Source organism: Camponotus vicinus, unplaced genomic scaffold, assembly GCF_025532165.1.
Source record: "Camponotus vicinus isolate PSW18456_S1 unplaced genomic scaffold, iyCamVici1.0 SCAF_1, whole genome shotgun sequence".
Taxonomy (NCBI): domain Eukaryota; kingdom Metazoa; phylum Arthropoda; class Insecta; order Hymenoptera; family Formicidae; genus Camponotus; species Camponotus vicinus.
The window spans coordinates 23,344,117-23,367,512 of record NW_028141945.1 but is presented as its reverse complement, the minus strand read 5'-3'; the positions used below and the strand labels follow the sequence as shown (position 1 = coordinate 23,367,512).

The window sequence follows — 23,396 nt, the reverse complement described above, 5'->3', positions numbered from 1 at the left end:
GCATAATAAAATATAAAATCGATAGTAATAATGTATTGTACTGAAACAATAAAGATTCATTTTTATACATTAAGATTGGTAGCATCTTTATGTTTTCAAAACTGGATCATCCGGCTTTGGGGACCACGCCTCTCTGCGAAAAGTAGACTAGCCTTGTTCCCTTTCTCCAACTTTTTCCCTTGGGCCCATTATAACATTTCATTTTGAATTAAAAAAATTGCATTTAATATTGCATTTAAATTTAAATTTTATATTATTATGGCCAACATGTACATTCATTTTGCAATCATGTATTACTAGAAAAATGTTTTAAAAATTAAACATTTATTCGCATGTGCAAGGCCGATACTACACTTGTCACAAATTTTTTAAACATAATATTAATTAGCTGCAGGATAGAAATTTCTATTTTGTAGCTAATCAATACGCTTTGTAAAAAAAAATTTGTCGACAAATGTAATGTCGCGGTCTAAGCAAAAAAATATTCCGTGCAGTATAAGGAAGAAATTGTAAGGCGCTCTCTCTCCCTCTCCCTCTTTCTCTCTTCTCTCTCGCTCTCTTTCTCTCTCTCCCTCCCATCCCTGTCCCTTTCCTCTTTTAAATGCAAATATTAATGTATAAAGCACATATAGATGTATTTTCATTTTTGTTACAATTTTATCAATATTTGCAATATAAACTAGCAAACAAAACTACTTATATATGTCTTCCTTCTAATCATGTAATAACTAGATATCTATTTCCATTCAACTGCCTTGCGCACGCGCCATCATAGAAATTTTTTGCGCCTTTTGTATTATATCCGGACAACGTCGTCGTCTTACTAGTCTACAATCTTGAAAAAAACCTTCATTCCTCGGAAACCCATGCGATCCATCGGCATAAGTCACTAAACCTATCCAATAAATAATATATAATTATAAATTGTTTCGCACACATGCAAATTATCTATTATATAAAAAATTTTTATCGTCAACTTCGCTAAAAATAGTTGCTACTTTTCATATTATAAGAAATTATAAAGTTCCATAATTATATATATATATAATTATGGAACTTTATAATTTCTTATAATATGATCCAATATATATATATATATATATATATATATATATATATATATATATACACACACACACACACTTACCTAAGCCCCAGACACGACCCCCGCGAAATTCCCCTTCGAATTTCATTCCGTCGGCTCTCCAAAATACACCATGACCATGGAACCATCCTTGCATAAACTCGCCCTCGTATCTAAAAAAGAAAAAAGGAATTTTCTCTTTATAAGTGTATGCGATGCCATTATCGAAAATTTGTACGATGTAACTTATTACTTACTTTGCTCCATCGGGAAATACAATAACTCCCAAGCCAGAACATAATCCATTCTGGAATGCTCCTTCGTATCGTGTTCCATCCGAAAGAATTAACAAACCGGCGCCGTGTTTCAATCCCTTACGATTCCAATCTCCGATATATTTCGTACTATCGTCATATTTATACGCACCATTCTTTACCACACCTATAAATGCGCATACGCGTGTGAGTCACGCACAAATGGAATTTGAGAGAATTTCATTCAAGAAAAGTTTCAATCGAGTTAAAAATGCGAGAAAAAAATTTTCCGATATATTTCGCATCTATTTAATTGTCACTTTGATAAAAGAACAATATTAATAATTAAAATGACTTAAATAAAATGAAATGAATGTATATATTCTCACCATCCCCCATGCTTGCGTTACACTGAGCGTATTTAAGCTGGTTCGGTTGTGATTTTAATCCACTTACACGAAAAATCAATTCTTTATTTGATTAAGAAAGATATCCGGAAGATGGATAGATAAGGAAACCTTTTATAGAAAAGATGCTTAGGAAAATATATTGTGAATGTTTATAAATAAATGCAACTGTGTATACTAATCTATAAACATCACTCGCCTGTATATTGACAATTTAACAGTAAGAAATTTACATTTTTCAAAATATATAAAATAAGGCGAAAAATATGAAATCTATATGTAATATAGATTATATATTGTCATATTAGATGATTAGAATTTATATGTAAAACTCTGCAATATTCATTCTTTGGATTCAGATGCACCTGCTATAAACCATCGTATTCTCGCTTCCACGGCAGCTCTCCTGACTAAACGTTTGCGATCATCGACTACTACCCCCAATTTGTCTAATACAACTTGCTTGTATGGATTGATCAAAACTGAGGGATAATAGGCATAATGTGCCAAACATTCCAGAGCCGCGATTCTAACATCCTATTGATATTGATTAAAATATACAATATAAGATTATAGGGTAACAAAATGAAACGGTTCGAAAAAAATTAAAGTTGATGTAATTACCATGATTCGATGTATTGACAATTGCACAAGTCTTGGTATGACACATTGTACATTGTCCAAAAATATGTCGTGTTTTGTGTCGAGTAAAAGTTTAAGCGATATTAAAGTCCGGAAAATTAAATGCTCATTGCTTAGAGTTAGAGATTCAATCAACAAGGGCACCAACTAACAACGCGATGTAAATGATTAATCAAATTTTATTAGGATTAACTATTTTTATCATGGAAAGATTAGCAAGAAACTTACCTCGGTCAAATGCAAAAGTAATAATTCCTCAGGCATTTGTTCCAATAAATGTACCAAAGCGACAAAATAATTCTGCCTACTTGATCTCGTAAAATTAATAGCTTGTTGCAACAAATATTCAAATACTCTTTGTTTATAAAAAATTTTTATATCGCAAAAATTTTCCTCTATTAAAGCATCTTCGTATTTACTTACTAATATTTGATATTGTTCGCTTACAAATTGACCCATTTCGTCGTGAGTCAGTAGATGCGTAAGCTGTGAAAACAAAGTAATATATTAATTTGGTAATTCTTTCATATGTTAAAGCATTATATGTAATACAATTACATATTCAATTGCACGTACATTCTTCAAGAAATATTGAGACTTGCTGTATCCTCTCATAACAAATGCTTTAGTTATCAAAATTTGAAAGTTAATTGTATCCTGCCTTAGTTCGATATCATTATCCGTTTTTAAATTATTATCTATCTTGTCTTCGAGATAAGGTACAATTCGATTAAGATCTGCCATCTCCATTTTGTTTAATAAAACAGATAAAAATTTACAGCTTGTTTGTTTTATATCCAGATTACGATTACCGATTGCTAGATTATATAAATTTTCCACCATATCATTACTTATATTCAAATTGATATCTTTCCGCAAAGGAATGAAAAGATTCATTATTATGGTCACGTCAGTTTCCAAAATTTTTGTATTTAAAGCTACAGCGTACTTTGCTAGAATTGCGCATTGTTCTTCGATTGTAAGATTTCGTATAATTAATTGACAAACATTAGAAATCAACATTTTATGATCAATCACATTTGTCTTGTACAAAATTAATTTATCAATAATATGGCATTCCTTATATAGAAATCGATGTATATTGAAATCGGATTTCTTAGAAGCGATTAGTTTCTGGATATTCAGTAAAGCTGTAATGCATATGTCATTATCAATATTACTTGTTGACATTGTAACAATTTGCGGGAGAATCGCACAACCTAATTCATATATTTTTGCTACCACTGTCAAAGCTTTTATCCTACGTTTCAGTATTTCTACTCTCGTTTCATCTGGAATATTCCAATAATATTACTCACACTCCTATTGGCAATTATACACAAATTAATTAACTATATATACATTGGTATATAACTCACCTGTTTTTGGTAATAATCTGTCTTTAATTAGCAACAATATTTCTTGAAGATACAATGTAGCAAAATCTATAATAGCTGTATGACATATAATCTGTATTTCATTGCAGCCTGCTTCAATTTCATTGCATATCACATTATAGAAAACAGTGCGTTGTACATCGTTTAGATAAGCCTTTTGAATCATTAAGCCAACAAATATTTTGCTTTTCAACTCTGTATTTTCTACCGTCAAGCCATCTAAATATATTTGAAGTATATTTGTCCACGCTAATTCTGAAACATCTACATGAAATTTTCTTCACGTTCTAGCATATTTTATACATGTATTTACACATACATATGCACAAAATATATTAATACTGTTATATGAACAATAATAAGGACATAATAATAATAATATGGTGTTGTAAGTTAAAAGTCCTTATCGCTTTATGCTACATTAATTCTGTTTTAATGCAACTTACCTTGAATGCAAAAGCCATGATGGGAACAAATTTTCACAAAATTATTTAAAGTTTCTATCAATGCAATTTTATCATTTGATGAATTCTTTGTAGAATATTGACCGATACATAAGGGTATTACAACTTGCAAGATTTGTACGCATACTGTTTTACTAATTACTGCTATTGTCTCCAATAATCTCTGAGCAGATCTATACAAACTAAGCTGTACATCGGATAGGGAAAATTTTATATCGGTGATTATTTGATTGATGAAATTTTTGCAAACAGCTTCGTCGACTGATATAATTTTAATTAATGATGTTATTGCTTCTAAAGCAGCATCTTTCATTTCGACGTCCTTTTCTGACATAATTTCTTTTTTTAAAATTGTCCATAGTTCCGATAGATGGGATTTCACTTTCAACAGCCCAAATGTTTGAACACCTTCGCGCAATAGATTTAAGGAGTCAAGTTTAGCAATTCTATGGGTGGAATATAATTTGTCAATTATAAGAGGAATACAATAATCTGCAAACTCTGGAATAACGCATAAGCAAGGAGCCAATCTTTTTGCCAAATCTTCCCGTGTCACATTTAAATCTTCGCTGCCAGACTGCAAACAATATTTGTAAATCACATGTTTACATCTTTTTAAATATCACATAAAGAAAAATAAATATAATTACAGGATTGAAATCAACTGGGAAGTAACATGCCATAACCTCAAACATTTCTTCGGTTAAATGTTCCAGTGGAAATTTTTTTATGAAATGTGGTAGTAGATTAAATAATAACACAAGATTGTTTGGATCTCTTTCGCCATCGATAGAATTAATAATGCCATAAACTAAATCGGATCCCATGGATTTCAAATCATCTAGTTTGTTTTCTATCAAAATTTTGAATATTATATATATTTTGCGACGTTCGGATAATGGCAGAGATTGACACTGAACATGCTCAAACATAACTCTTAACAGCGACAATGGTGCACCTTGAGGCAACCGATTCATGTTTACCTAAAACAAGATTTGTGAATAACATATACGATGGAAAAAATTTTTACGAGATACAAAGAGGGATGGCCTTTAAATAAATGCTCACAAGTGCTAGAATACCATTTAATACAGATGGTATGATATTATAATGATCCTTTATCCTATCGCAATAAAATATTGTAATAAAATACAATTCAGATTCAGTAAGATAATCTTGGGATATCTGTGACAAGACAGAGGAAAGAACTGTAACCCCTTTTTCTCTTGTAAGGACATTTTGGTCTGTCATGTAGGAGCCTAATGTTTCTACAAACGTGCCAAGTTTCATAGAACCTGATTCAATTTCTGGAAAAAGAAATTTAACATCCTTCGAAACTAATAATGTCATACGATGCATGTAATATTAGCCTAATTAAATTGATTCTTAATGGAGATGTGTATGTATATATGTATATATGCATAATAATAAATTTTTCCAACATACTAATACTACATATTTGTGTGTGTGTGCATATATATATGCACATAATTTATTGCATAAATTATATTTTAAAGCAAGACTTATTTTAAAACTTAACTTTAGTCTCTTCTTACTGTGCTGCTATTATTATTTTTGTGATAAAATAAAATATAAAGTATTTTAAAAAAAAGGAAAATGTGTGTATAATTGTGTGCATACATGAAAATGTTGTACGTATGTATGTATGTATGTATGTATGTATAAAATGTAACGTACCCGAGGATATACTTTTGCATAGTGGATCCAGAGTCGTCGTATCGTTGAAACAAATATCTAGTCTCTCTTTTAAATCAAAATTTAAAGATGCCATAACCGAAAATATATATTATTTAACAATCAACTAATATGTCAACGATATATCGTAAGATGTTAAACCACACGTGTATCTATGTACATTGTACATACATATGTATCTACCTATGTATGCATTGAACTATAGAACTAACTGGAATGAGCGCTCCTTTGTTACGAGCCGAGCCTGCCTGTGCGACGAAGGCCATCGCTATTTGGAATCGCTGTCTCTGTTACACTAACATGCTATAGTATATTTCTCCTATAGTTTTATGACATACTATCTGTGTCCATACCTTAGTCAGTATATGTTCGAACAATGAATATATAAAAAATATTATTGTAATAAAATGGATTATTTAAGGAAATATAATGACGACAATAAAGGAAATAAAATAATGCTTTATTTTGCTAAATTTTTGGTGAAAAAATTCTGTACACAACTTTAATGCGCAGACGTATATTTTTAGCTAAGGTAATACATGAAAAAGAGAGACGGCAATACCAAATAGATACTGTCTCCCTCGGCTCGAGGTCACCGCCGGTGACTCACTGGGTAATAACAAAGGCAGCGCTCGTTCCAGTTAGTTCTATAGTTCAATGGCATCGATAGATGCTAGCAAAAAAAGAGACAGACATAGGCCTACTTCTTTCTCTCCCTCTCTCTACAGCGGGCGCTCGCCTGTCTATGGGCTCCTGCACACAGGACGCGGCAACGGTTGCCGCGCGGCGGAAGTCGACGCGTAGCCAATACAAAAGTTGGATTGAGTTCAACTTTGACGCGCGGTGGATGTTATGTATCTGCTGATTGGCTATCGCGTCGACTTCTGCCGCGCGGCAAGCGTTGCCGCGTCCTGTGTGCAGGAGCCCTATCGTGATGCTCGGTATTCTACAAGTCGATGATACAGCCCTAATGCAAATACGGGGTCTGTTCTTTTTAGCTGCACTGCTGCACTAGTGCAATAAGTTAGAAAGAGACAAATATACTTTCTTTCACTCTAACTAATTGCACTAGTGCAGCAGTGCAGCTAAAGGGTGCTTTCCATTTAGCGACACAAATCGACACAAGTGTCATTCTATCTTTGTTTGTGTTATTCACTGAAAAAAGATAGAATAATGCTTGTGTCGACTTGTGTCGCTAAATGGAAAGCATCCAAAAAGAACAGGCCCACGATCTCTTTAATGGCCGCATTCAGCGGACTCAACCGCTAAGTAGCAATCGAACATGATTGATTTCTACTTTCAGGTCCGACCAATCAACGTCGAATTACATCGGAAAATCTAGTAATGTTGCCCAACTGTTGAGTCTGCTGAATGCGGCCATATTTGCTATATAAAACGTATAAAACGTGAAACACAATAGTTAAAAATGGAAAATGATAATCCTGTCATATATGGACTCGAATTCCAAGTATAAATTAATTATGCGAATATAAAAATCTATATTTCCTCTTTTATTTTACCTTGTTCCATATTGTTGCTAAATAATTAAGTATAATATGATTATTTCACAACTATTTTACAAGTATGATGCAAATAAATATGAATATTAAAATAATGCTCTATTCTTTTCGTTTTAGACTAGAGCATTGTCTGCTCAAACGGCTGAGACCGATGTTGTAAGATTTTTGATTGGAACGCAATCTTTAAATTTTAATAATAATCAGATTCACTTGGTGGAACTTAACGAAGAAACAGGAAATTTAAAAACTCAAGTATTTCAGCATTCGTTGGGAGAAATTTGGTCCTTACAAGCCTCTCCAACTGAACCTGATGTATTTATTACATGTTACAATCATTTGAGTGGTAAAGAAGCCCTATTATCTTGCATCTTTTTTAAAGCAATTTTTTTTATATTGTTAAATATAAAAAATATGAAAAGATTGGTATTGAATTTAGTAATAGATTTTTTTTCCAAATGCTTCCAGATAATTTGCATCTTTGCATTACTTTTTTAGAGGAAGGCATATGCCAAATGAAAGGAGCTATATGGAAATTTCCTGAGATAAAAGAATATACAAATGACATTTTACAACTCGATAAATTGGCAGATATTGATACTACACCATATGGTACCGATCTTAAAACTATTGCCTATCATCCTACAGACTGTAAAAAGATTGTTTCTGTAGTAGATAATAATTTTGTTTTATGGGATTTAGCAAATAAGGAGCCACAGGTGTTAATTACTTTTTTCACTTGCATAAAATGTATACTCTCCTATAATATAATCCTATTGTTAAAACATTTGAAGCGTTTAATAATTTTCCTATGTTCCACTTAGGTAGCAGTATCTGGTACTTTGGCAAGCAAGGGTCAACCACGATTTACGAATGGTAAATGGAATCCTCATAATGGTGCAAATCAGTTTGTAACTTTGAATGAAAATAACGTTCGTGGATGGGATTTTAGAAGCCCTACCAATGCTGCTTGGTCTATTTTATCTGCACATTCGCAGATCATTAGGTAATGTAAAAATTAATCCTTGATGATGGAAAGAATTAAAGTATGTTGCTTTTACTTTAACATACAACTTGTCTTACAGAGATTTGGATTTTAATGCAAATCGTCAGTATTTCCTATCCACCTGTGGCGATGATGGATATATGAAATTTTGGGATATTCGATTACCGACAGAACCGATATTATCTCGTATGGAACACTCGCATTGGGTGTGGAACATAAGAATTAATCGTTTCCACGATCAGCTCGTTTTAACATCCAGCAGTGACTCTAGAGTGATATTATATAGTATTGCGTCTATCTCGTCTGAACCATTTGGACATATGGTGTCGACTGAAGATGAATTTGCTTTTCAAAATGACGAATCTTGTGGGAAGAGAAAGTAAATGAATATTGTGTAATACAATAGTAATCAATCTATTCAAATGGATTAGGGAAAAAATCGTACATTTATGACATTCCAGATTAGAAGATGGTCTTGTAGGAAGATACGAAGAACATGAAGATAGCGTGTATGCAGTGGAATGGTCGTCTGCCGATCCCTGGACATTTGCATCTCTTAGTTATGATGGTAGATTAGTTCTTAATAAGGTACCACGTAAATATAAATATCAAATACTTTTATGAATCTATTGTAAATTATTAAGACTAAATTATTTGCAAAGATGAAAAAGACGATATATATACATATACATGTAAGATATTTTGTAATTTTCTCTCCTCTCCATATTCAATCTAGTCTTTCATTGTAAATTACTTTCTTCTTCTTATAGTTGCAATTATACCGAATCATTCATAACATGGCTTTTAAATGCAGGGAATGTGCGATAGGGAACTGTTGTTAAGAAGAACACATTTATTGTAAACACATTCGATAAAAAAAAATATATGTACATGTATGATACAAACAGATAATCGTTAATATTGTTTTGAAATCTTACTAGCTATGTTTCTAAGTTGTCCATATACCTTAGAAGGTGGACTACCTAAAATCAAATTGCATATTGCTCTACGGGCTAATTGTATGTTTTGAAAAGAACCAAGTATATGTATTTTTGTATCTGCTAGCACAATTCTCGTTTTTGTTACATTTTCGATAGTAAATTTTGTTCTTCCACCTTTGCCTGCTAATCTGCCGATTGCTCTAGACTGATGATCACCCTTTATTTGTTGTCTAACATCTTGTATTTCAAACGATTCCACAAATAAGTCATCCAAACGTAGTAAAGCTAAAGCATCATCCACCTCAAATCCATAAATAAATGCTTTCACAAAATCTGCTGCTTTTTGGAGATAAGCAATATCTGGAGTTTCTGGTGCTGTTCTAATTTCAACATTTCTAGTTTTCAAATTAAAGCGAACTTGTAATTTTAAATGTTCAACAATAGGCGCAGATATTTTCAACCAATTTTCTTTTAGAGGTGAATATCTATGCGCTGGTACCGATATCTACAACAAACAAAATATTATGCAAAATAAAAGCTTATATAGACAATTATTAAATATATGTACAAGATTTGTTATCTTACTTTTCTTTGTTCTCCATCTTGTATAATCTTTGCTCTTTTTTTAGCTGTATGCTGCTTTACTTTTCCCTGTATACCATTAATTGTTTCTACCTAAAAGATAGATTAAGTAGAATGAATCATGATGTGATGACATATGATAAAATAATGTAAACAGTAAGTATTAAGTAATAATAAATAATATAAATGTGAATTACGTTTTCATTAATCAATTCTATCATTTACGAGAAACGTACAATTATTCTTTCTTACGCAAAGCTTTCGCAAGATAATATAAAATTTATTTTTTATTTGCACCTAAACTTTTTGCACTTTTTGTTTTTCCTTTTTCTCCATCTTTAAAATATCTATTTCATTTATAGTGTACGCTAGCGCAAGAGTTCGCGCACTTGAAAAAGCAACAAGATTATAATCTACAAAATCAAACTTATAATACTATACCTCCATGTGATTAATATCAGCATGGCGTTTCTTGGTTAAATTTGCCATTTCAGAAAGAGTATCAGCATCAGTAGCGCACTTGATAAAGTACACAGCGATGATATTGGATTGAAACTTGAAACCACAGACTTCTATAATACACTACACTGCTAACATCTGTATAAAATGACTCGAAAAAGTGATGCAAAGTGCAAATGGTGGTGGGGATGGCAGCCATATTTCGTGTGGGCAAATTATACTGGGTGTTCAGTTCGTATTGTCGATGTTGTCAGATAAGTCCGTGAGTACAATCCTCTTACAATCATAAAATAACATTTTGGACACCCTATATAATATGCCCACACGAAATATGGCGTCACGTGCACACCTGTGCCACAGTATACTTACATACAGTAGGGACAGTCCTTTGTTCTCGAGTCGGCCGCGCAGATTTGCTTGCGCATCGTAAGCGGCCATTTTTATAGGTCACACCAATCCCGTTCGACATAAGGGACCCAATATATTTTCATTACTGTAGTGAAACATAACCTATACAATTATTTATGTTAAGATAAATGTCTTAAGGCCATCACACACAAAATTGCATAGCTGCATATGCATAACATAAGACCATATGGACCAATGAGCATCGAGTATTATGTTATGTAAGTCAATATGGCGACTTAATACTCGATGCTCATTGGTCCATATGGTATAATGCTATGCATATGCAGCTATGCAATTTTGTGTATGAGAGCCCTTAAAAATGACTGCAAGAATCATATATAGAAAGTGTGCCGCACAAAATTGTCTGAAGAATAATTGTGACAATATAACATTCTTTCATTTTCCAAAAGATAAAGGTAGGTAGGTTTTAATTCTTATTTTAGAAAATAATAATAAAAATAAAGATAAAAAATATTTTGATTTTATTGATGCATGTTTTGTATAATTGTTTTTTGATAATACATATAAATTTTATTTTATTTTATTTTAAAATATAAAAATATGTATATCTAAATATATAAAGAAAATGTAATAAGTAAAGTTGTTTTAAATTTAAATGATTAATGTTTATATTACATATTGCAGAGCTATAATTTGGGCTCAAGCAGCTATGCGGAATGATTTAGTATCAAAAGCCGAAAAATTATATGGTTCTTCTTATCGTTTATACGGAACCAAGCACTTTTAAATAAAAAGAAAAGGTTCAAATATTCAAATGAATTAAAAAAGTTGGCCTTAGAATTATATTTTAAAGGTCCAAAATTATACTATCAATTAAGAACCATATTTCACTTACCAACAAAACGTTCCTTAAATAGATATATACAGAATATAAGTTTTGATATTGGATCAAATGAAAACCTATTTAATAATCTTTTAATGTATATAAATAACTTAAAAGAATGAGATAAATACTGTGTATTATGTATTGATGAAATGGCATTAAAAGCACATTTATTTTACGATATAGGCAAAGATAAAGTGGTTGGTTTAATGGATTTAGGCGATCAGTGATTTTTTGAACCCTGTGTTACCGCAACAGTATTTTTACTTCGTGGTATTTATAAAAATTGGAAGTTGCCAATTTGTTATTTATTACCGCGTACAACGTGTATAACAGGACAATTAAAGTCTACACTTATAAGTTGCATAAAAAAATATAACTTTTAAAAATTAATAAAAAATTTAAATATGACAAGGGTTTTCGATATTATTGATGCAGTACTGCAACCTAAAAACATGGCAGACCGCTAAAGCCTCTTGCATAATGCTAGGCAACAGGCAATAAGAACAGAAATAGTATCTATTCTTTGCTCCTATTGTCAAATATTTTCTGTTCCGCGTATTTATTGATGAATAGTTTCTATTCCTTATTTCTATTGCCTGTTGCCTAGCATTGTGCAAGGGGCTTAAAGATCGGCTGAAAAAGACCAAAGGTGCCGACGCTGTGTATCCCTACTGTATGTAAGTATACTGTGGTCTTATATACAGGTCTGGAAACTCCCCTCGAATTCGGGTGGTGGGCAGTGTTCCGATTAGGGATTCCGTGCGCGCGCATGTGCGGCTCTGCGCTTGCGCGACCGTAAGATTACAATGTAATTTCAAAAGTCGCGCATGTGCAGAGCCGCACATGCGCGCGCACGGAATCCCTAATCGGAACACTGGTGGTGGGGATAGGTCGCTTATTGAGATCGAATTTAGTTCCCATTGCTTGTCGCTGTGATCGGATTTCCCAGATAAATGTAACCTCACATTTTCGAAATACCACGCTGACCGTGACCACGCTATACGTCAACAAGGTTCACGTCACGTTTGCGAGAAAATTTAGTTTGACGAGAAACTCGTACGAGAAAATTGCATTTCAAGAAAAAAAAATGCCAAAACGGTACACATGGGAAAGACCGCCATGTTGAGAAAACCTATCGCAACGACTCCAACGGCCGCTAAGTAAATTAAAAACGTCTTCAATAAGAGGCCCATCCCAAACGCCTGAGTTTCCAGACCTGTTAATTGCAAATTACATTTTTTCTTTTGAAACAATTATGTGTTTTCTTTACACCAATTGATTCCTCTCATTATTTTGTACATAAAAGTATTAAGGTAAGATAATCGAAAAATGAATATTTTACTAGATATTTTATGGTTTATGTAAAATTAAGAAATTATTTCAAGCCTCATAACTCGGAAAGTACTTAATGAAAACTAACTTAATTATAGTGTTTTGGAAAGCTCTCGAAATAAGCTACAAGAATATGTAATAGAAAGTAAGGGGTTTCATTTAAAAAATTGAAGGTGACCTTTACGTGACCTTGAAGCAACTATTCAAGGTCAAACTAATGACACCACCTTATGTCCCCCTTGAAACCATACAACTTTTGTCTGAAACATCTTTTTCTAAAATTAAAAATAAGAAAGTTATTTGGGGTGGGACATTAAAATAGGACACCCTGTATAAAACCGTGACCGATTCCGGCATAAGTTAACAGTTACGGCCTCTATAAACCAGCCTTTAATGTGTCCTTATAGAATCCAGACTCCAGCCTGTGCGCAAAATGGTATATGGTGTATGTATGTATGTACATATATTTTGTTGTTTACATCTATCATATGGTAACAAATAATATATATTTGATAATTACAACATGTTGAATATCGTGAGATATCATACGAGGATATTCAGGCCGTATAATGTTACAAAATATACTCTTAGCCAACGATACCTTTTTACGAATGTTAAAATCGACAAATCTCGATGTAACGATATTTCTTTGAAGAAATATTATTCATCTTTGTTACAAAAGGTAATAAATTCTTTCTCTTCTCGCACATATGTATATGCATGGCATATATATTTTAATTACGTTTTGTATATATATATATATATATATATATATATATATATATATATATATATATATACTCCTAATAATATACGATCTAATTTTTTTTAACGATTGATAGAGACCGTTTAAACAAATTGATATCGCAATTCGCAGTTATGTTTCGAAAAGGAACGATAAATATGATAAACTTGTGGGATCTTGGTTGCTCACCTGTGGCGGTATGGTTTTTGTAGCAGTTGCGCTAGGTACTATTATTTATTTTGTATATTATTATTATATTTGCAAGATAGTAAAGATTATTATAGAAAAAACATATGGGAAATAGAATTTTGAATGCAGTGTATATTAATGTACATATATATATATATATATATATATATATATATATATATATATATATATATATGTGTGTGTGTGTGTATGTATGTATGTATGTATGTGTATATATATATATATATATATATATATATATACACGTACACATACATACATGTGTTTCATGAGATTTAAAATATCGGTATCTAATTAAAATTTGTATAGCTTTTATGTGAATAAACAGTACATATGATTGACAAGTATTAAATGTAAATAAAGTTTATTTATGAAATTGTAGTAAATTATTTCTCTCCTTACATATATCTAGGTGGCATAACGCGACTGACGGAATCAGGTTTATCTATGGTTACCTGGAGATTATTAGGAGAAAAAATGCCTCTTAATGAAACTCAATGGCTTTCAGAATTTGAACGCTACAAACAATTTCCTGAATATAAAATGTAAGAAGTACACATGTGTCTCTTACATCAAGGATGTAAAAAAATTAATATAAATGTTGCGAGATATATACATTAATATATATATATGTATACACTTTCTATAGAACCAATCTGAATATGACATTGGAAGAATTCAAGCGTATTTGGTGGATGGAATATTTGCATAGAATGTGGGGCCGTTTAATTGGCGTTATATTTATAGTACCAGCGACATATTTTTGGTTTAAGGGTATGCTAAAACATGAAATGAAAACACGTATTGTTGCTTTAGGTTCATTAATTGGCTTACAAGGACTTATGGGATGGTATATGGTTAAATCTGGATTAGAAGATCGTTTTATAGAACCTTCCGATGTGCCGCGGGTATCGCAATATCGTTTAGCAGCGCATCTTGGATTAGCGCTGCTTATATATACTGGATTTCTGTATAATGCTTTGGATCATTTGATTCCTGCTGAAAAGCAAACTAGTAATTTCTCCAAAATTACAAATAATGCGTTAAAGACGATAAAAAGGTTTAAAAGATTAATTTACTCGACAAAAGGATTGATATTTTTCACCGCTCTGTCGGGAGCACTTGTAGCTGGAATGGATGCTGGTCTTATATATAATACTTTTCCAAAAATGGCAGATAAATGGATTCCTGATGATATATTTGCCATGTCCCCTATATTAAAAAATTTTACGGAAAATCCAGCTACGATTCAATTTGATCACAGAATTTTGGTAAGCTGCAACTATATATAATCATTTATTCGTCATTACATTATATTTTACAATACAGTACATATTTCTTATGTAGGGTATTGCTACTATAGCATTAATAACTTGTTTGGGTATCATGTCCCGCAAACATAAACTTTCTAGTCGAGGAAGAAAGGCAGTGGCTGCTGTACTTTGTGCCGGTTATCTTCAAGTACTTTTAGGCATTTCAACTTTATTAACTCATGTTCCTTTAATACTAGCTGCTTCTCATCAGTCTGGTAGTCTTATACTTTTAAGTACCATAATATGGCTCTGTCATGAATTGAAATACTTGAGGAAAATTTAATGAATAAATCTCATTTAAAAGAAATATATATATATAGAGTAAAACTCTAATTGTATACTTATATGTTGGAGTATTTTTCCAGAAAATTTCCACCTACAAAAAAACCATGGAAAATATGCTATTTTTTATTCGTTTTTATATAATTATATTCTAAGTAATTAGAATGTAGAACTTGTAATCAATATTTTCACGTTTTATTTCACAATAGAATATCTTATAATAATTTAATAATTAATTTTATCATATATACAACCTTTTTTCCTAACCATGTACATTGTCAAATACATGCGTAACATGAAATATTTTATATAATTTTTTATATAAAATATTATAGTTTGTTTAAAAGAAACTATACACACACATACACATACATACATATACATACATACACCCAATCTAAAAGTTACCAACGTGTAAAATAAAATCTATATTTTTAGTATTGTTCCAGAGTAAAAACAAGTACTTTATAATATTGTTTAATCAATTATTTTGAAATGTGTAAATTGTAAATTCAATTCTCCCTTCTTTCTATTATTAAATACATAATTTATTAACTTTATCAACTGCTCTTCACACGCAAAAGACATAATTTTTACATAGGGCACTTATTCTATTATTGCCAATTATTTGTTAATTTTAGAATGCTTTGGGTTGGTCCAATACAATATTATTAATATTAAGTACCATTTTTATCAGGCAGTTAAATTTACATTTCATTATTGTAATTTTTTATTTATACAAAAATTATTTTCTTCCTATTTTAGAGACAATTGCAGTTTACTTATAATATATTAAACTGAGTATTTATTATATATAGTATATTAGCCATATTTTAGATATTGTAAATGTATAAACAAAAATATAAATATTATAAAATGAGCAAATTTAAACTAATTATTGTTAGATATAATTTACATACGTAATTTACATGCATATATACATACATACATACATATACACACACATATACATACATACATATATATATATATTTTTTTTTGTTTGTTTATTTAATGTAGAGATCTTAATTAATATCCTTTGAGCTGTTACAATGTGTTTATGTAATATGCACATGGAATACTTGATGAGAGAAAAGATAATTACTGCACTCAATTATCATATACACAAATATTGATTCCTTTCTATTACTTGGGCATCTTTAAAATTACAGCAAAGCTATTATATACATCAAGCTTAACATTAATTTGATAAAAAACTTTATTAGCATTATTATGTTTTTCCGCAATGTGAATAGTACTTAATAAATATATAATATTATATACTAATATGTATATAAATACGATTTCACTGATTAAAAATGATTTCCTTTTACAATTATTAATTAATTTGAAGTATAGCTTCTCTTCATTTCCTTCTCCCCCTTTCTTTGTATTATCTCTTTTTGAGAGAATAAATTTTTGCCCATTGACACTTTTATAAAAAGATGGAGATTGAGATACAACTCAAAAAATTAAGTATCATTAAAGCTGTCAAAGTTTAGAAATTTTTGAAAAATTAATCGAGACTGGGCAGTATAAATTTTTTTCTCTTTATATACACAATGTAAGTGTTACATATAAAATACAAGATTACAAAACACAAATTTGTTTTCATTTAATAATTATAATCATTAATTTATTTGATGCAAAGCACTTTTTGAGAACTTGTCTGTCTTTCTCTCTCTAATATATACAGTATCATATTATATATGTGTCTGTCCACAAAACAACACAAAACAAACTTATCGATTATTATAGAACTCGCATATATAATTTTGTTTATGTGAGATAAATGCAAATTTACTCTTAGTCTCATTATTATACTCATTATTATTACTTTTCTATGATTTGTCGAAATCCTATTCGATACTTTAGCTGTACTTATATGAATGAGATATGAATATGATTAGGCCTATGAAATTTAGATTTTTACTTGAAATATAATAATATATAATATATAATATGATAGTACAAATAAAATTTAGACTTATTACATTACATAGTGTTGATACGGCGATTAATCTTCTAAAATTGAAATATTGGGTGATGAAAAATATGTTTTAAGAAATAGAGATAAAATCTTGCATTTTTTTCCTATGTAAAACTGATCTGTAATATAAATTACAAAAGAATAAGGAATAACTTGTAAGTAATGCAAACAAGAAGTAGAAACTCATTAAACATCTAAGTAATTTAGATATATTTTACAATGAGTATTATGTTTTGTATTTTTGTCCAGTATTGTCCATTCAATATCGGTATACACTTTGCTTTTGTAAATAATGTAATATAACAATGACACAAATAGAATCAAAGTTCCTCTCATTTTGCAAAAACTATAATATATCCTATATATTATATATTTTTAATTATTTGAAACATTACCTCAAGTGGTCATTCTATTTAAATGTACAATTCAATATTTAACTTTTATACAATAACTTTTGCAATTGTAATGCGTGAAAAAGATTTTTTGTATTATAAGACATAAATTATAGAAAATAATGCTTATATATTTTGCTCAAATATAAATAAATGTATATTTTTTTCAGTCAATTTGCTTGTAGCATATCATTGAAAATAAACAAATTTGTAAAGATATGCTCCTATACCTGATATCTGCATTCTCCTTCTCTCTCTCTCTCTGTTCTCTTTTTTCTCGTATAAATGCTATTCTTACATATTTTTTTTTTACATTGCACAATAATTTATGTGAATAAATATAACAAAATGTAATAACAAAAGTGTAATTGCACTTAATTCATGATTTCACTAAATACAAATTTATATTGCAAAACTCTGTTATGCCCAAATTGTCTTAAAATAATTATCACTTTTACTGATGTTTGTAGTTAAACGATAAAAAATATAAACAGTTAAAAAAAATACATATATATACATTGACGTGCAGTTAATGTGAATTTTGTCAAAAAGTAAAAGTAAGTCTATCGGTTGCTGATTGAACATAACATACATGTTCTTTTTGTCACTTTTATACACAAATTCTTCAGCTAGCTTTTGCACAGTCGCTCTCCATTTTTTCTGGATTTACAATTACTTGTATTACATAACCTGGTTGCACTTTTGCTTCTTCTATATGCATTTTATCACCCAATAATTTACCACCAAAAAACCACCTTTGACGCGATGGTTCCAAACCTTCTTGATTCTATGAGGATTATAATTATTATTAATAACGATTATTGTCGTATATAACATACACATACACGTGTAACACACAAAATTATTATTATAGATATAATTGATACTGTACTAACTTGTAATTTTTTCTTTGCTATAGCAATAGTGTCATTGCTATAAACAGGTAGTTTAACTTCTCCTAAAGTTGTAGATAGTCTAAGCTTCAAAGTTTGCTCTGTACCTTCATCAACTGGTTCTATAAAAAAAATTAATGAAAGTAATAAAGAGTAAAATTCAATTAAATTCTCACAAAATATACTTTACAGCCAAGTTTCTACAAATTTTTATTACCTGAACAATCAGCGGGTGAATCTCTTCCACTGTCTTCCTTTACAATATTAATTGGATAGGATAAACAATAAATAGGTACTTGATAACGAGTTCCCAATTCGTCATAACATTCTGTTAAGAAACCACTTGGCACAGAAATATTTGCTCCGTCTAATATAGCCTGTGCCAACTGATAATCCTGTGCTTCTGCTGCAGTTGCGCCTGCCCTCAATGCATCCCAAATCTCTTTGCGGCCGTCAAACGCTGGTGCGGTGTCCCAAAACTCATCTCGCTTACTTCTTAATTGACCTTCGGTTAAAGGTACATCTGATTTCCATCTGATTACCTCATGACATAGAAGATGATTTTTTCTCGTATTTCCTACAGAAACAAGAGTATACAAAGTCAATTTATCTCAAAATGTATGTATTAATACATACATAGCTTCAATTTTACACATACACACACACACACATACATACATACATATCTTTGCTTTCACAAATAATAGTATACAGAAGAGAAATGTATATTACAACATTATGCTCATTGTTCCTTATTGTATTCATAGTGTGTTATTAGTTGGACAATACAAAAATTTGGAAATTTACTGATGTATAAAAAATGTAATCTTTTAAAATTCCTTCTTCCTTTATTATAGTTGTATACAATTTATACAACTACACTTAGGCATACATATTTCAAAATTGCGTTTGCTAGCAATACGACTAATGACTTGAATCAAATCTCAATTTTACAACATATAAATTAAAAAGTACTGCCATAAAACAATTTTGATGTACAAAAGTTTCCAACAATTTTAATTTACAATAATTTTCCACTTATATTTTGTAAAAATAAAGTTATTAAATATCCTAAATTATAATTACTGCATATCTAATCTGCTGTAATGAAATACATGTATAAACACGCACATACGTTTATATAAATATACAAGTTTTATATACACACATACATACATACATACATATGTATATATATATATATATATATATATGTGTGTGTGTGTGTGTGTGTATAGATTCTACTTTTATAGATATTGCATTTGATAATTGAACAGAGATAAATGCACTTAGATGACATGTATCTCAAGTATGGAGACAAAAATAAAGTAATCTCAAGGTTAATTGATGTTTCATACATATATATAATTTTTTTTAATTTTTTTATTTCTGATAGTTTCGAATGTCTTGTGTACACCATACAATCTCTCACCCGAATTAGTTCTCGTCGAATTTTCTGATGTATCGTTAACTGAGGCATTTCTTGCCCTAGTTATACCTATGCAACCTCCCATTCTACACAACCGGAACAAGTAAACATTTCACTAAAATTTAATATTACTCTGCACGCTATTTTTCATCATCTTATCCAATCGAACTCTCGCCGCAGCCATATTGCATTCTCCCTCAACGAAGTATTATTAAAAAGACGGCCAACTTTGCGGGAATTAGTGTAATTGAAAAATTGAAAAAAAAGCACTACGCGTGATTACAGGCACCGACAAGATAATGGCCGCATTCAGCGGACTCAACCGCCGAGTAGCAATCGAACATGATTGGTTTCTACTTTTAGATCCGGCCAATCAGCGTCGAATTACATCGGAAAATGTAGTAATGTCGCCCACCTCGAGTCCGCTGAATGCGGTCAATCGCTGACGTGATTGGTCTCTACTTTTAGATCCGGCCAATCAGCGTCGAATTACATCAGAAAATCTAGTAATGTTGCCCACCTCTCGAGTCCACTGAATGCGGCCAATGACCGTCAAGTATTATTTGGTATCTTCTGGGGAAATTTCTCCAGAAATTTCTAAAATGATTTTTGGCTTTTATTTTAAGCGGCGTCTACAATGAGATTTTAAGGAGACTAAAGGGTCGTCTACAATAGCCGTAGCATAAGGTTGTAAGGCCGTAGTCGTAAGAAATTGACCAATCACAGTTGATTATTCTCCTGAACTTCAACTGGGATTGATCAATTTCTTACGACTACGGCCTTACAACCTTATGCTATGGCCATTGTAGACGACCCTTTAGGGCCGCTTCGACCAAACTTAGGGCCTCCGCACAAAGTGTTCCTTATCGCATTACGTTACGTTAAGTATAGATCGTAAATTTAACTCCGTACGTAAAATTAAACTTCAGTCAACGCACAGAAGAAATCGTAACGTAAAGACATGTCTTTACGTTACGATTTCTTCTGTGCGTTGACTGAAGTTTAATTTTACGTACGGAGTTAAATTTACGATCTATACTTAACGTAACGTAATGCGATAAGGAACACTTTGTGCGGAGGCCCTTAGGGCCACTTCAAACAACTCCGATTAACTCTTAAGCCCTTTGCACAATGCTAGGCAACAGGCAATAGAAATAAGGAATAGGAACTATTCACCAATAAATACGCGGAACAGAAAATATTCGCCAATAGGAGCAGAGAATAGATACTATTTCTGTTCTTATTGCCTGTTGCCTAGCATTGTGCAAAGGGTTTAATCGTTGATTAAAGGGTTGCCAACATGACAAAATAATTCAGTATGACCAATTGTATTTCTAACAATATACAGAGAGAAGCCAATATAATTGTAGAAATACAGTATATCGTCAGAAATACAATTGGTCACACTGAATTATTTTGTTATATTGGCAACCCTTTAATCAACGATTGAGTTAATCGGAGTTTGGTCGAAGCGGCCCTTATGGTTGTTTCTACCAACGTCGTTTAACTTTAATCTTAGCTTAACTCACTCTTTGTCTCCTTCTAACTGTTCCTTTAAAAAGAGACAAAGAATGAGTTAAGCTAAGATTAAAGTTAAGCGGCGTTGGTAGAAATGGCCATTAGGCCCAGTTCCACAACTTATTCTAACCAAAGTTTAGCTCGTTAAAGGAGGATTTACATTGCGTCCAAAGCCCATTGTATCCAATCAGACGTCATATATCAGACATTGGACGCAATGTAAATCCTCCTTTAACGAGTTAAACTTCGGTTAAAGTGAGTTGTGGAATTGGGCCTTAGCATCGCCGTTCCCAAAGTTGCTACAATGTTCACTACGTGGCGCTATTGATCTTGTGCATTTCGGCCATGATTCTTTTCCAAATTCGACGGGTTCCCTGAATGACACCCGGGCACCGTACACGCAGGCATTATGAAATAATACACAAAAAACAACTTCAGAAGTTTCACTGGTTTCACTTTACTCCACTATACCTATATACACTGTACGCAAAATAGAACGAGTGGCGTGATGACGAGTGGGATGAAGGGGAGTGAAGGGAGCGGGGGGAAATGTACAAGACTAACAGCGCCACTGAATGGGAACTACGAACGGCGTGCTAAGCGGGGTCACGTAGGCATAGGGTGCCTTCCGTTTCACGCATTGAGCGCATAGTTCGCAATCAGTGTGATGCGCGCATTAACTTCTTATCGTTCCGTTTCTATTAATGCGCAAATATAGTCTTGGAAACGGAATGACTTTTGATGCGTTTAATGTGAAACAGTATGGCTGCTATCGAAGTAAATGACACACATGTATCACATGTGTATATACACGAGGTTGTTAACTCTCTGCGCATGCTCGCATTAACTTCTTCGGGTCCAACCTGTAGTAGCTGATGCGTTGTTGATGCGCTGGAAGTGGGGGGATTCTAGGAAATTCTATGCGCTATCAATGCGCGCATTAAATGAAACGGAATAGTTTTCTCTGCAGCTTATGCGTTTATGCGTGAAACGGAAGGCACCCATATATGAATATAATAGGAGTTGCAGGGGGCTGGAGGCAGTCAATGCGCTGGAAGGAATGCTAAGAATTTCGTACGGTTAGTACAATCTAGAGAATTCTCAGCGCTACTAAAGCGCTACCAATGCGCGCATTGGTTAAATCGGAACGATTTTCTACGCGCTTCATGCGTAATTCGGAACGCACCCTGTGATTGGTCAATTTCTTAAGTCTTACGCCTTAAGTCTCCTTAAAATCTCATTGTAGACGCCGCTTAAGAAACGTGATAATCTCGCAAACATTTTAATTAATATATTTGTGACTCACAAACGATTCCGCGTCGCTTGAGGGCCTGAGCAGAATGGCTGCCTTATAATTTTAAGACTATGTTTTATGCCTTAGGTCTTTGTCTTAGGTAACGCACAATACTGTGTGTTATGTCTCGAGTCTTATGTATACGCGAACGTTTATTTCTTACAAACGTTCGCGTATACATAAGACTCGAGACATAACACACAGTATTGTGCGTTACCTAAGACAAAGACCTAAGGCATAAAACATAGTCTTAAAATTATAAGGCAGCCATTCT

General features: G+C 31.9%; 5 protein-coding genes across 15 annotated transcripts; 2 read left to right on the top strand and 3 right to left on the bottom strand.

Annotated features, from left to right (window-relative positions):
- Window positions 1–610: 610 nt before the first annotated feature.
- Window positions 611–6,270, bottom strand: Mms19 (MMS19 nucleotide excision repair protein). Of its 4 annotated transcripts, none has more exons than XM_083078809.1 (12): window positions 5,947–6,265; window positions 5,317–5,555; window positions 4,899–5,231; window positions 4,231–4,825; window positions 3,767–4,039; window positions 2,964–3,679; window positions 2,616–2,873; window positions 2,370–2,534; window positions 2,111–2,282; window positions 1,342–1,525; window positions 1,148–1,257; window positions 611–895 (listed from the first exon to the last, which is right to left on the bottom strand). In XM_083078809.1, the coding sequence occupies exons 1-12, from the start codon at window positions 6,038–6,040 to the stop codon at window positions 747–749; spliced, it is 3,288 nt and encodes a 1,095-aa protein (XP_082934935.1). In that variant the 5' UTR covers window positions 6,041–6,265; the 3' UTR covers window positions 611–746. The 4 variants fall into 4 exon arrangements, 3 of the variants coding, with proteins under 3 accessions (XP_082934935.1, XP_082934934.1, XP_082934936.1); XM_083078808.1 differs by having other exon boundaries at window positions 3,767–4,048; window positions 5,947–6,264; XM_083078810.1 differs by lacking the exon at window positions 5,947–6,265 and having other exon boundaries at window positions 3,767–4,048; window positions 5,331–5,465.
- Window positions 6,271–7,276: 1,006 nt separating this feature from the next.
- Window positions 7,277–9,961, top strand: LOC145959699 (EARP and GARP complex-interacting protein 1). Of its 4 annotated transcripts, none has more exons than XM_083078801.1 (7): window positions 7,277–7,432; window positions 7,602–7,827; window positions 7,950–8,200; window positions 8,306–8,487; window positions 8,567–8,866; window positions 8,949–9,075; window positions 9,258–9,961. In XM_083078801.1, the coding sequence occupies exons 1-7, from the start codon at window positions 7,391–7,393 to the stop codon at window positions 9,327–9,329; spliced, it is 1,200 nt and encodes a 399-aa protein (XP_082934927.1). In that variant the 5' UTR covers window positions 7,277–7,390; the 3' UTR covers window positions 9,330–9,961. The 4 variants fall into 4 exon arrangements, with proteins under 4 accessions (XP_082934927.1, XP_082934929.1, XP_082934931.1 ...); XM_083078803.1 differs by having other exon boundaries at window positions 7,980–8,200; window positions 9,258–9,958; XM_083078805.1 differs by lacking the exon at window positions 9,258–9,961 and having other exon boundaries at window positions 7,980–8,200; window positions 8,949–9,183.
- Window positions 9,321–10,754, bottom strand: L(1)g0004 (RNA-binding protein pno1). 2 transcript variants are annotated; one of them, XM_083078806.1, is made up of 3 exons: window positions 10,452–10,754; window positions 10,014–10,103; window positions 9,321–9,933 (listed from the first exon to the last, which is right to left on the bottom strand). In XM_083078806.1, exons 1-3 carry the CDS (start codon window positions 10,497–10,499, stop codon window positions 9,403–9,405), a joined length of 669 nt encoding a protein of 222 aa, XP_082934932.1. In that variant the 5' UTR covers window positions 10,500–10,754; the 3' UTR covers window positions 9,321–9,402. The 2 variants fall into 2 exon arrangements, with proteins under 2 accessions (XP_082934932.1, XP_082934933.1); XM_083078807.1 differs by lacking the exon at window positions 10,452–10,754 and adding an exon at window positions 10,208–10,408.
- A 1,482-nt stretch (window positions 10,755–12,236) lies between these two features.
- LOC145959696 (heme A synthase COX15) lies at window positions 12,237–18,359 on the top strand. Of its 3 annotated transcripts, XM_083078797.1 has the most exons (6): window positions 12,237–12,401; window positions 13,464–13,738; window positions 13,899–14,025; window positions 14,424–14,556; window positions 14,661–15,282; window positions 15,359–18,359. In XM_083078797.1, the coding sequence occupies exons 2-6, from the start codon at window positions 13,580–13,582 to the stop codon at window positions 15,605–15,607; spliced, it is 1,290 nt and encodes a 429-aa protein (XP_082934923.1). In that variant the 5' UTR covers window positions 12,237–12,401; window positions 13,464–13,579; the 3' UTR covers window positions 15,608–18,359. The 3 variants fall into 3 exon arrangements, with proteins under 3 accessions (XP_082934923.1, XP_082934924.1, XP_082934922.1); XM_083078798.1 differs by lacking the exon at window positions 12,237–12,401 and having other exon boundaries at window positions 13,320–13,738; window positions 15,375–15,514; XM_083078796.1 differs by lacking the exon at window positions 12,237–12,401 and having other exon boundaries at window positions 13,326–13,738.
- On the bottom strand, window positions 17,143–22,359 carry LOC145959698 (ubiquitin domain-containing protein 1). Of its 2 annotated transcripts, XM_083078799.1 has the most exons (5): window positions 22,144–22,359; window positions 20,831–20,907; window positions 19,099–19,458; window positions 18,885–19,003; window positions 17,143–18,775 (listed from the first exon to the last, which is right to left on the bottom strand). In XM_083078799.1, the coding sequence occupies exons 1-5, from the start codon at window positions 22,173–22,175 to the stop codon at window positions 18,614–18,616; spliced, it is 750 nt and encodes a 249-aa protein (XP_082934925.1). In that variant the 5' UTR covers window positions 22,176–22,359; the 3' UTR covers window positions 17,143–18,613. The 2 variants fall into 2 exon arrangements, with proteins under 2 accessions (XP_082934925.1, XP_082934926.1); XM_083078800.1 differs by lacking the exons at window positions 20,831–20,907; window positions 22,144–22,359 and adding an exon at window positions 20,314–20,760.
- Between the last annotated feature and the right edge of the window lie 1,037 nt (window positions 22,360–23,396).

Bases quoted from the DNA above. Each gene is read 5' to 3' on its own strand.
- Mms19 (XM_083078808.1), bottom strand. From the start codon at position 6,040: ATGGCATCTTTAAATTTTGATTTAAAAGAGAGACTAGATATTTGTTTC. The intron at 5,232-5,316 runs GTGAGCATTTAT...ATCTTGTTTTAG, and splicing joins TAAATGGTATTCTAGCACTT to GTAAACATGAATCGGTTGCC. The intron at 896-1,147 runs GTAAGTGTGTGT...TTTATTGGATAG, and splicing joins GGGTCGTGTCTGGGGCTTAG to GTTTAGTGACTTATGCCGAT.
- LOC145959699 (XM_083078801.1), top strand. From the start codon at position 7,391: ATGGAAAATGATAATCCTGTCATATATGGACTCGAATTCCAA. The intron at 7,433-7,601 runs GTATAAATTAAT...TTTTCGTTTTAG, and splicing joins TATATGGACTCGAATTCCAA to ACTAGAGCATTGTCTGCTCA. The intron at 8,867-8,948 runs GTAAATGAATAT...ATGACATTCCAG, and splicing joins GAATCTTGTGGGAAGAGAAA to ATTAGAAGATGGTCTTGTAG.
- LOC145959696 (XM_083078797.1), top strand. From the start codon at position 13,580: ATGTTGAATATCGTGAGATATCATACGAGGATATTCAGGCCGTATAAT. The intron at 14,026-14,423 runs GTACTATTATTT...ACATATATCTAG, and splicing joins TTTTGTAGCAGTTGCGCTAG to GTGGCATAACGCGACTGACG. The intron at 14,557-14,660 runs GTAAGAAGTACA...CACTTTCTATAG, and splicing joins CAATTTCCTGAATATAAAAT to AACCAATCTGAATATGACAT.
- LOC145959698 (XM_083078799.1), bottom strand. From the start codon at position 22,175: ATGGCCGAAATGCACAAGATCAATAGCGCCAC. The intron at 19,459-20,830 runs GTGGGCAACATT...TTGTTTCTGTAG, and splicing joins GCATTCAGTGGACTCGAGAG to GAAATACGAGAAAAAATCAT. The intron at 19,004-19,098 runs GTAATAAAAATT...TTTTTTTTATAG, and splicing joins TTCACCCGCTGATTGTTCAG to AACCAGTTGATGAAGGTACA.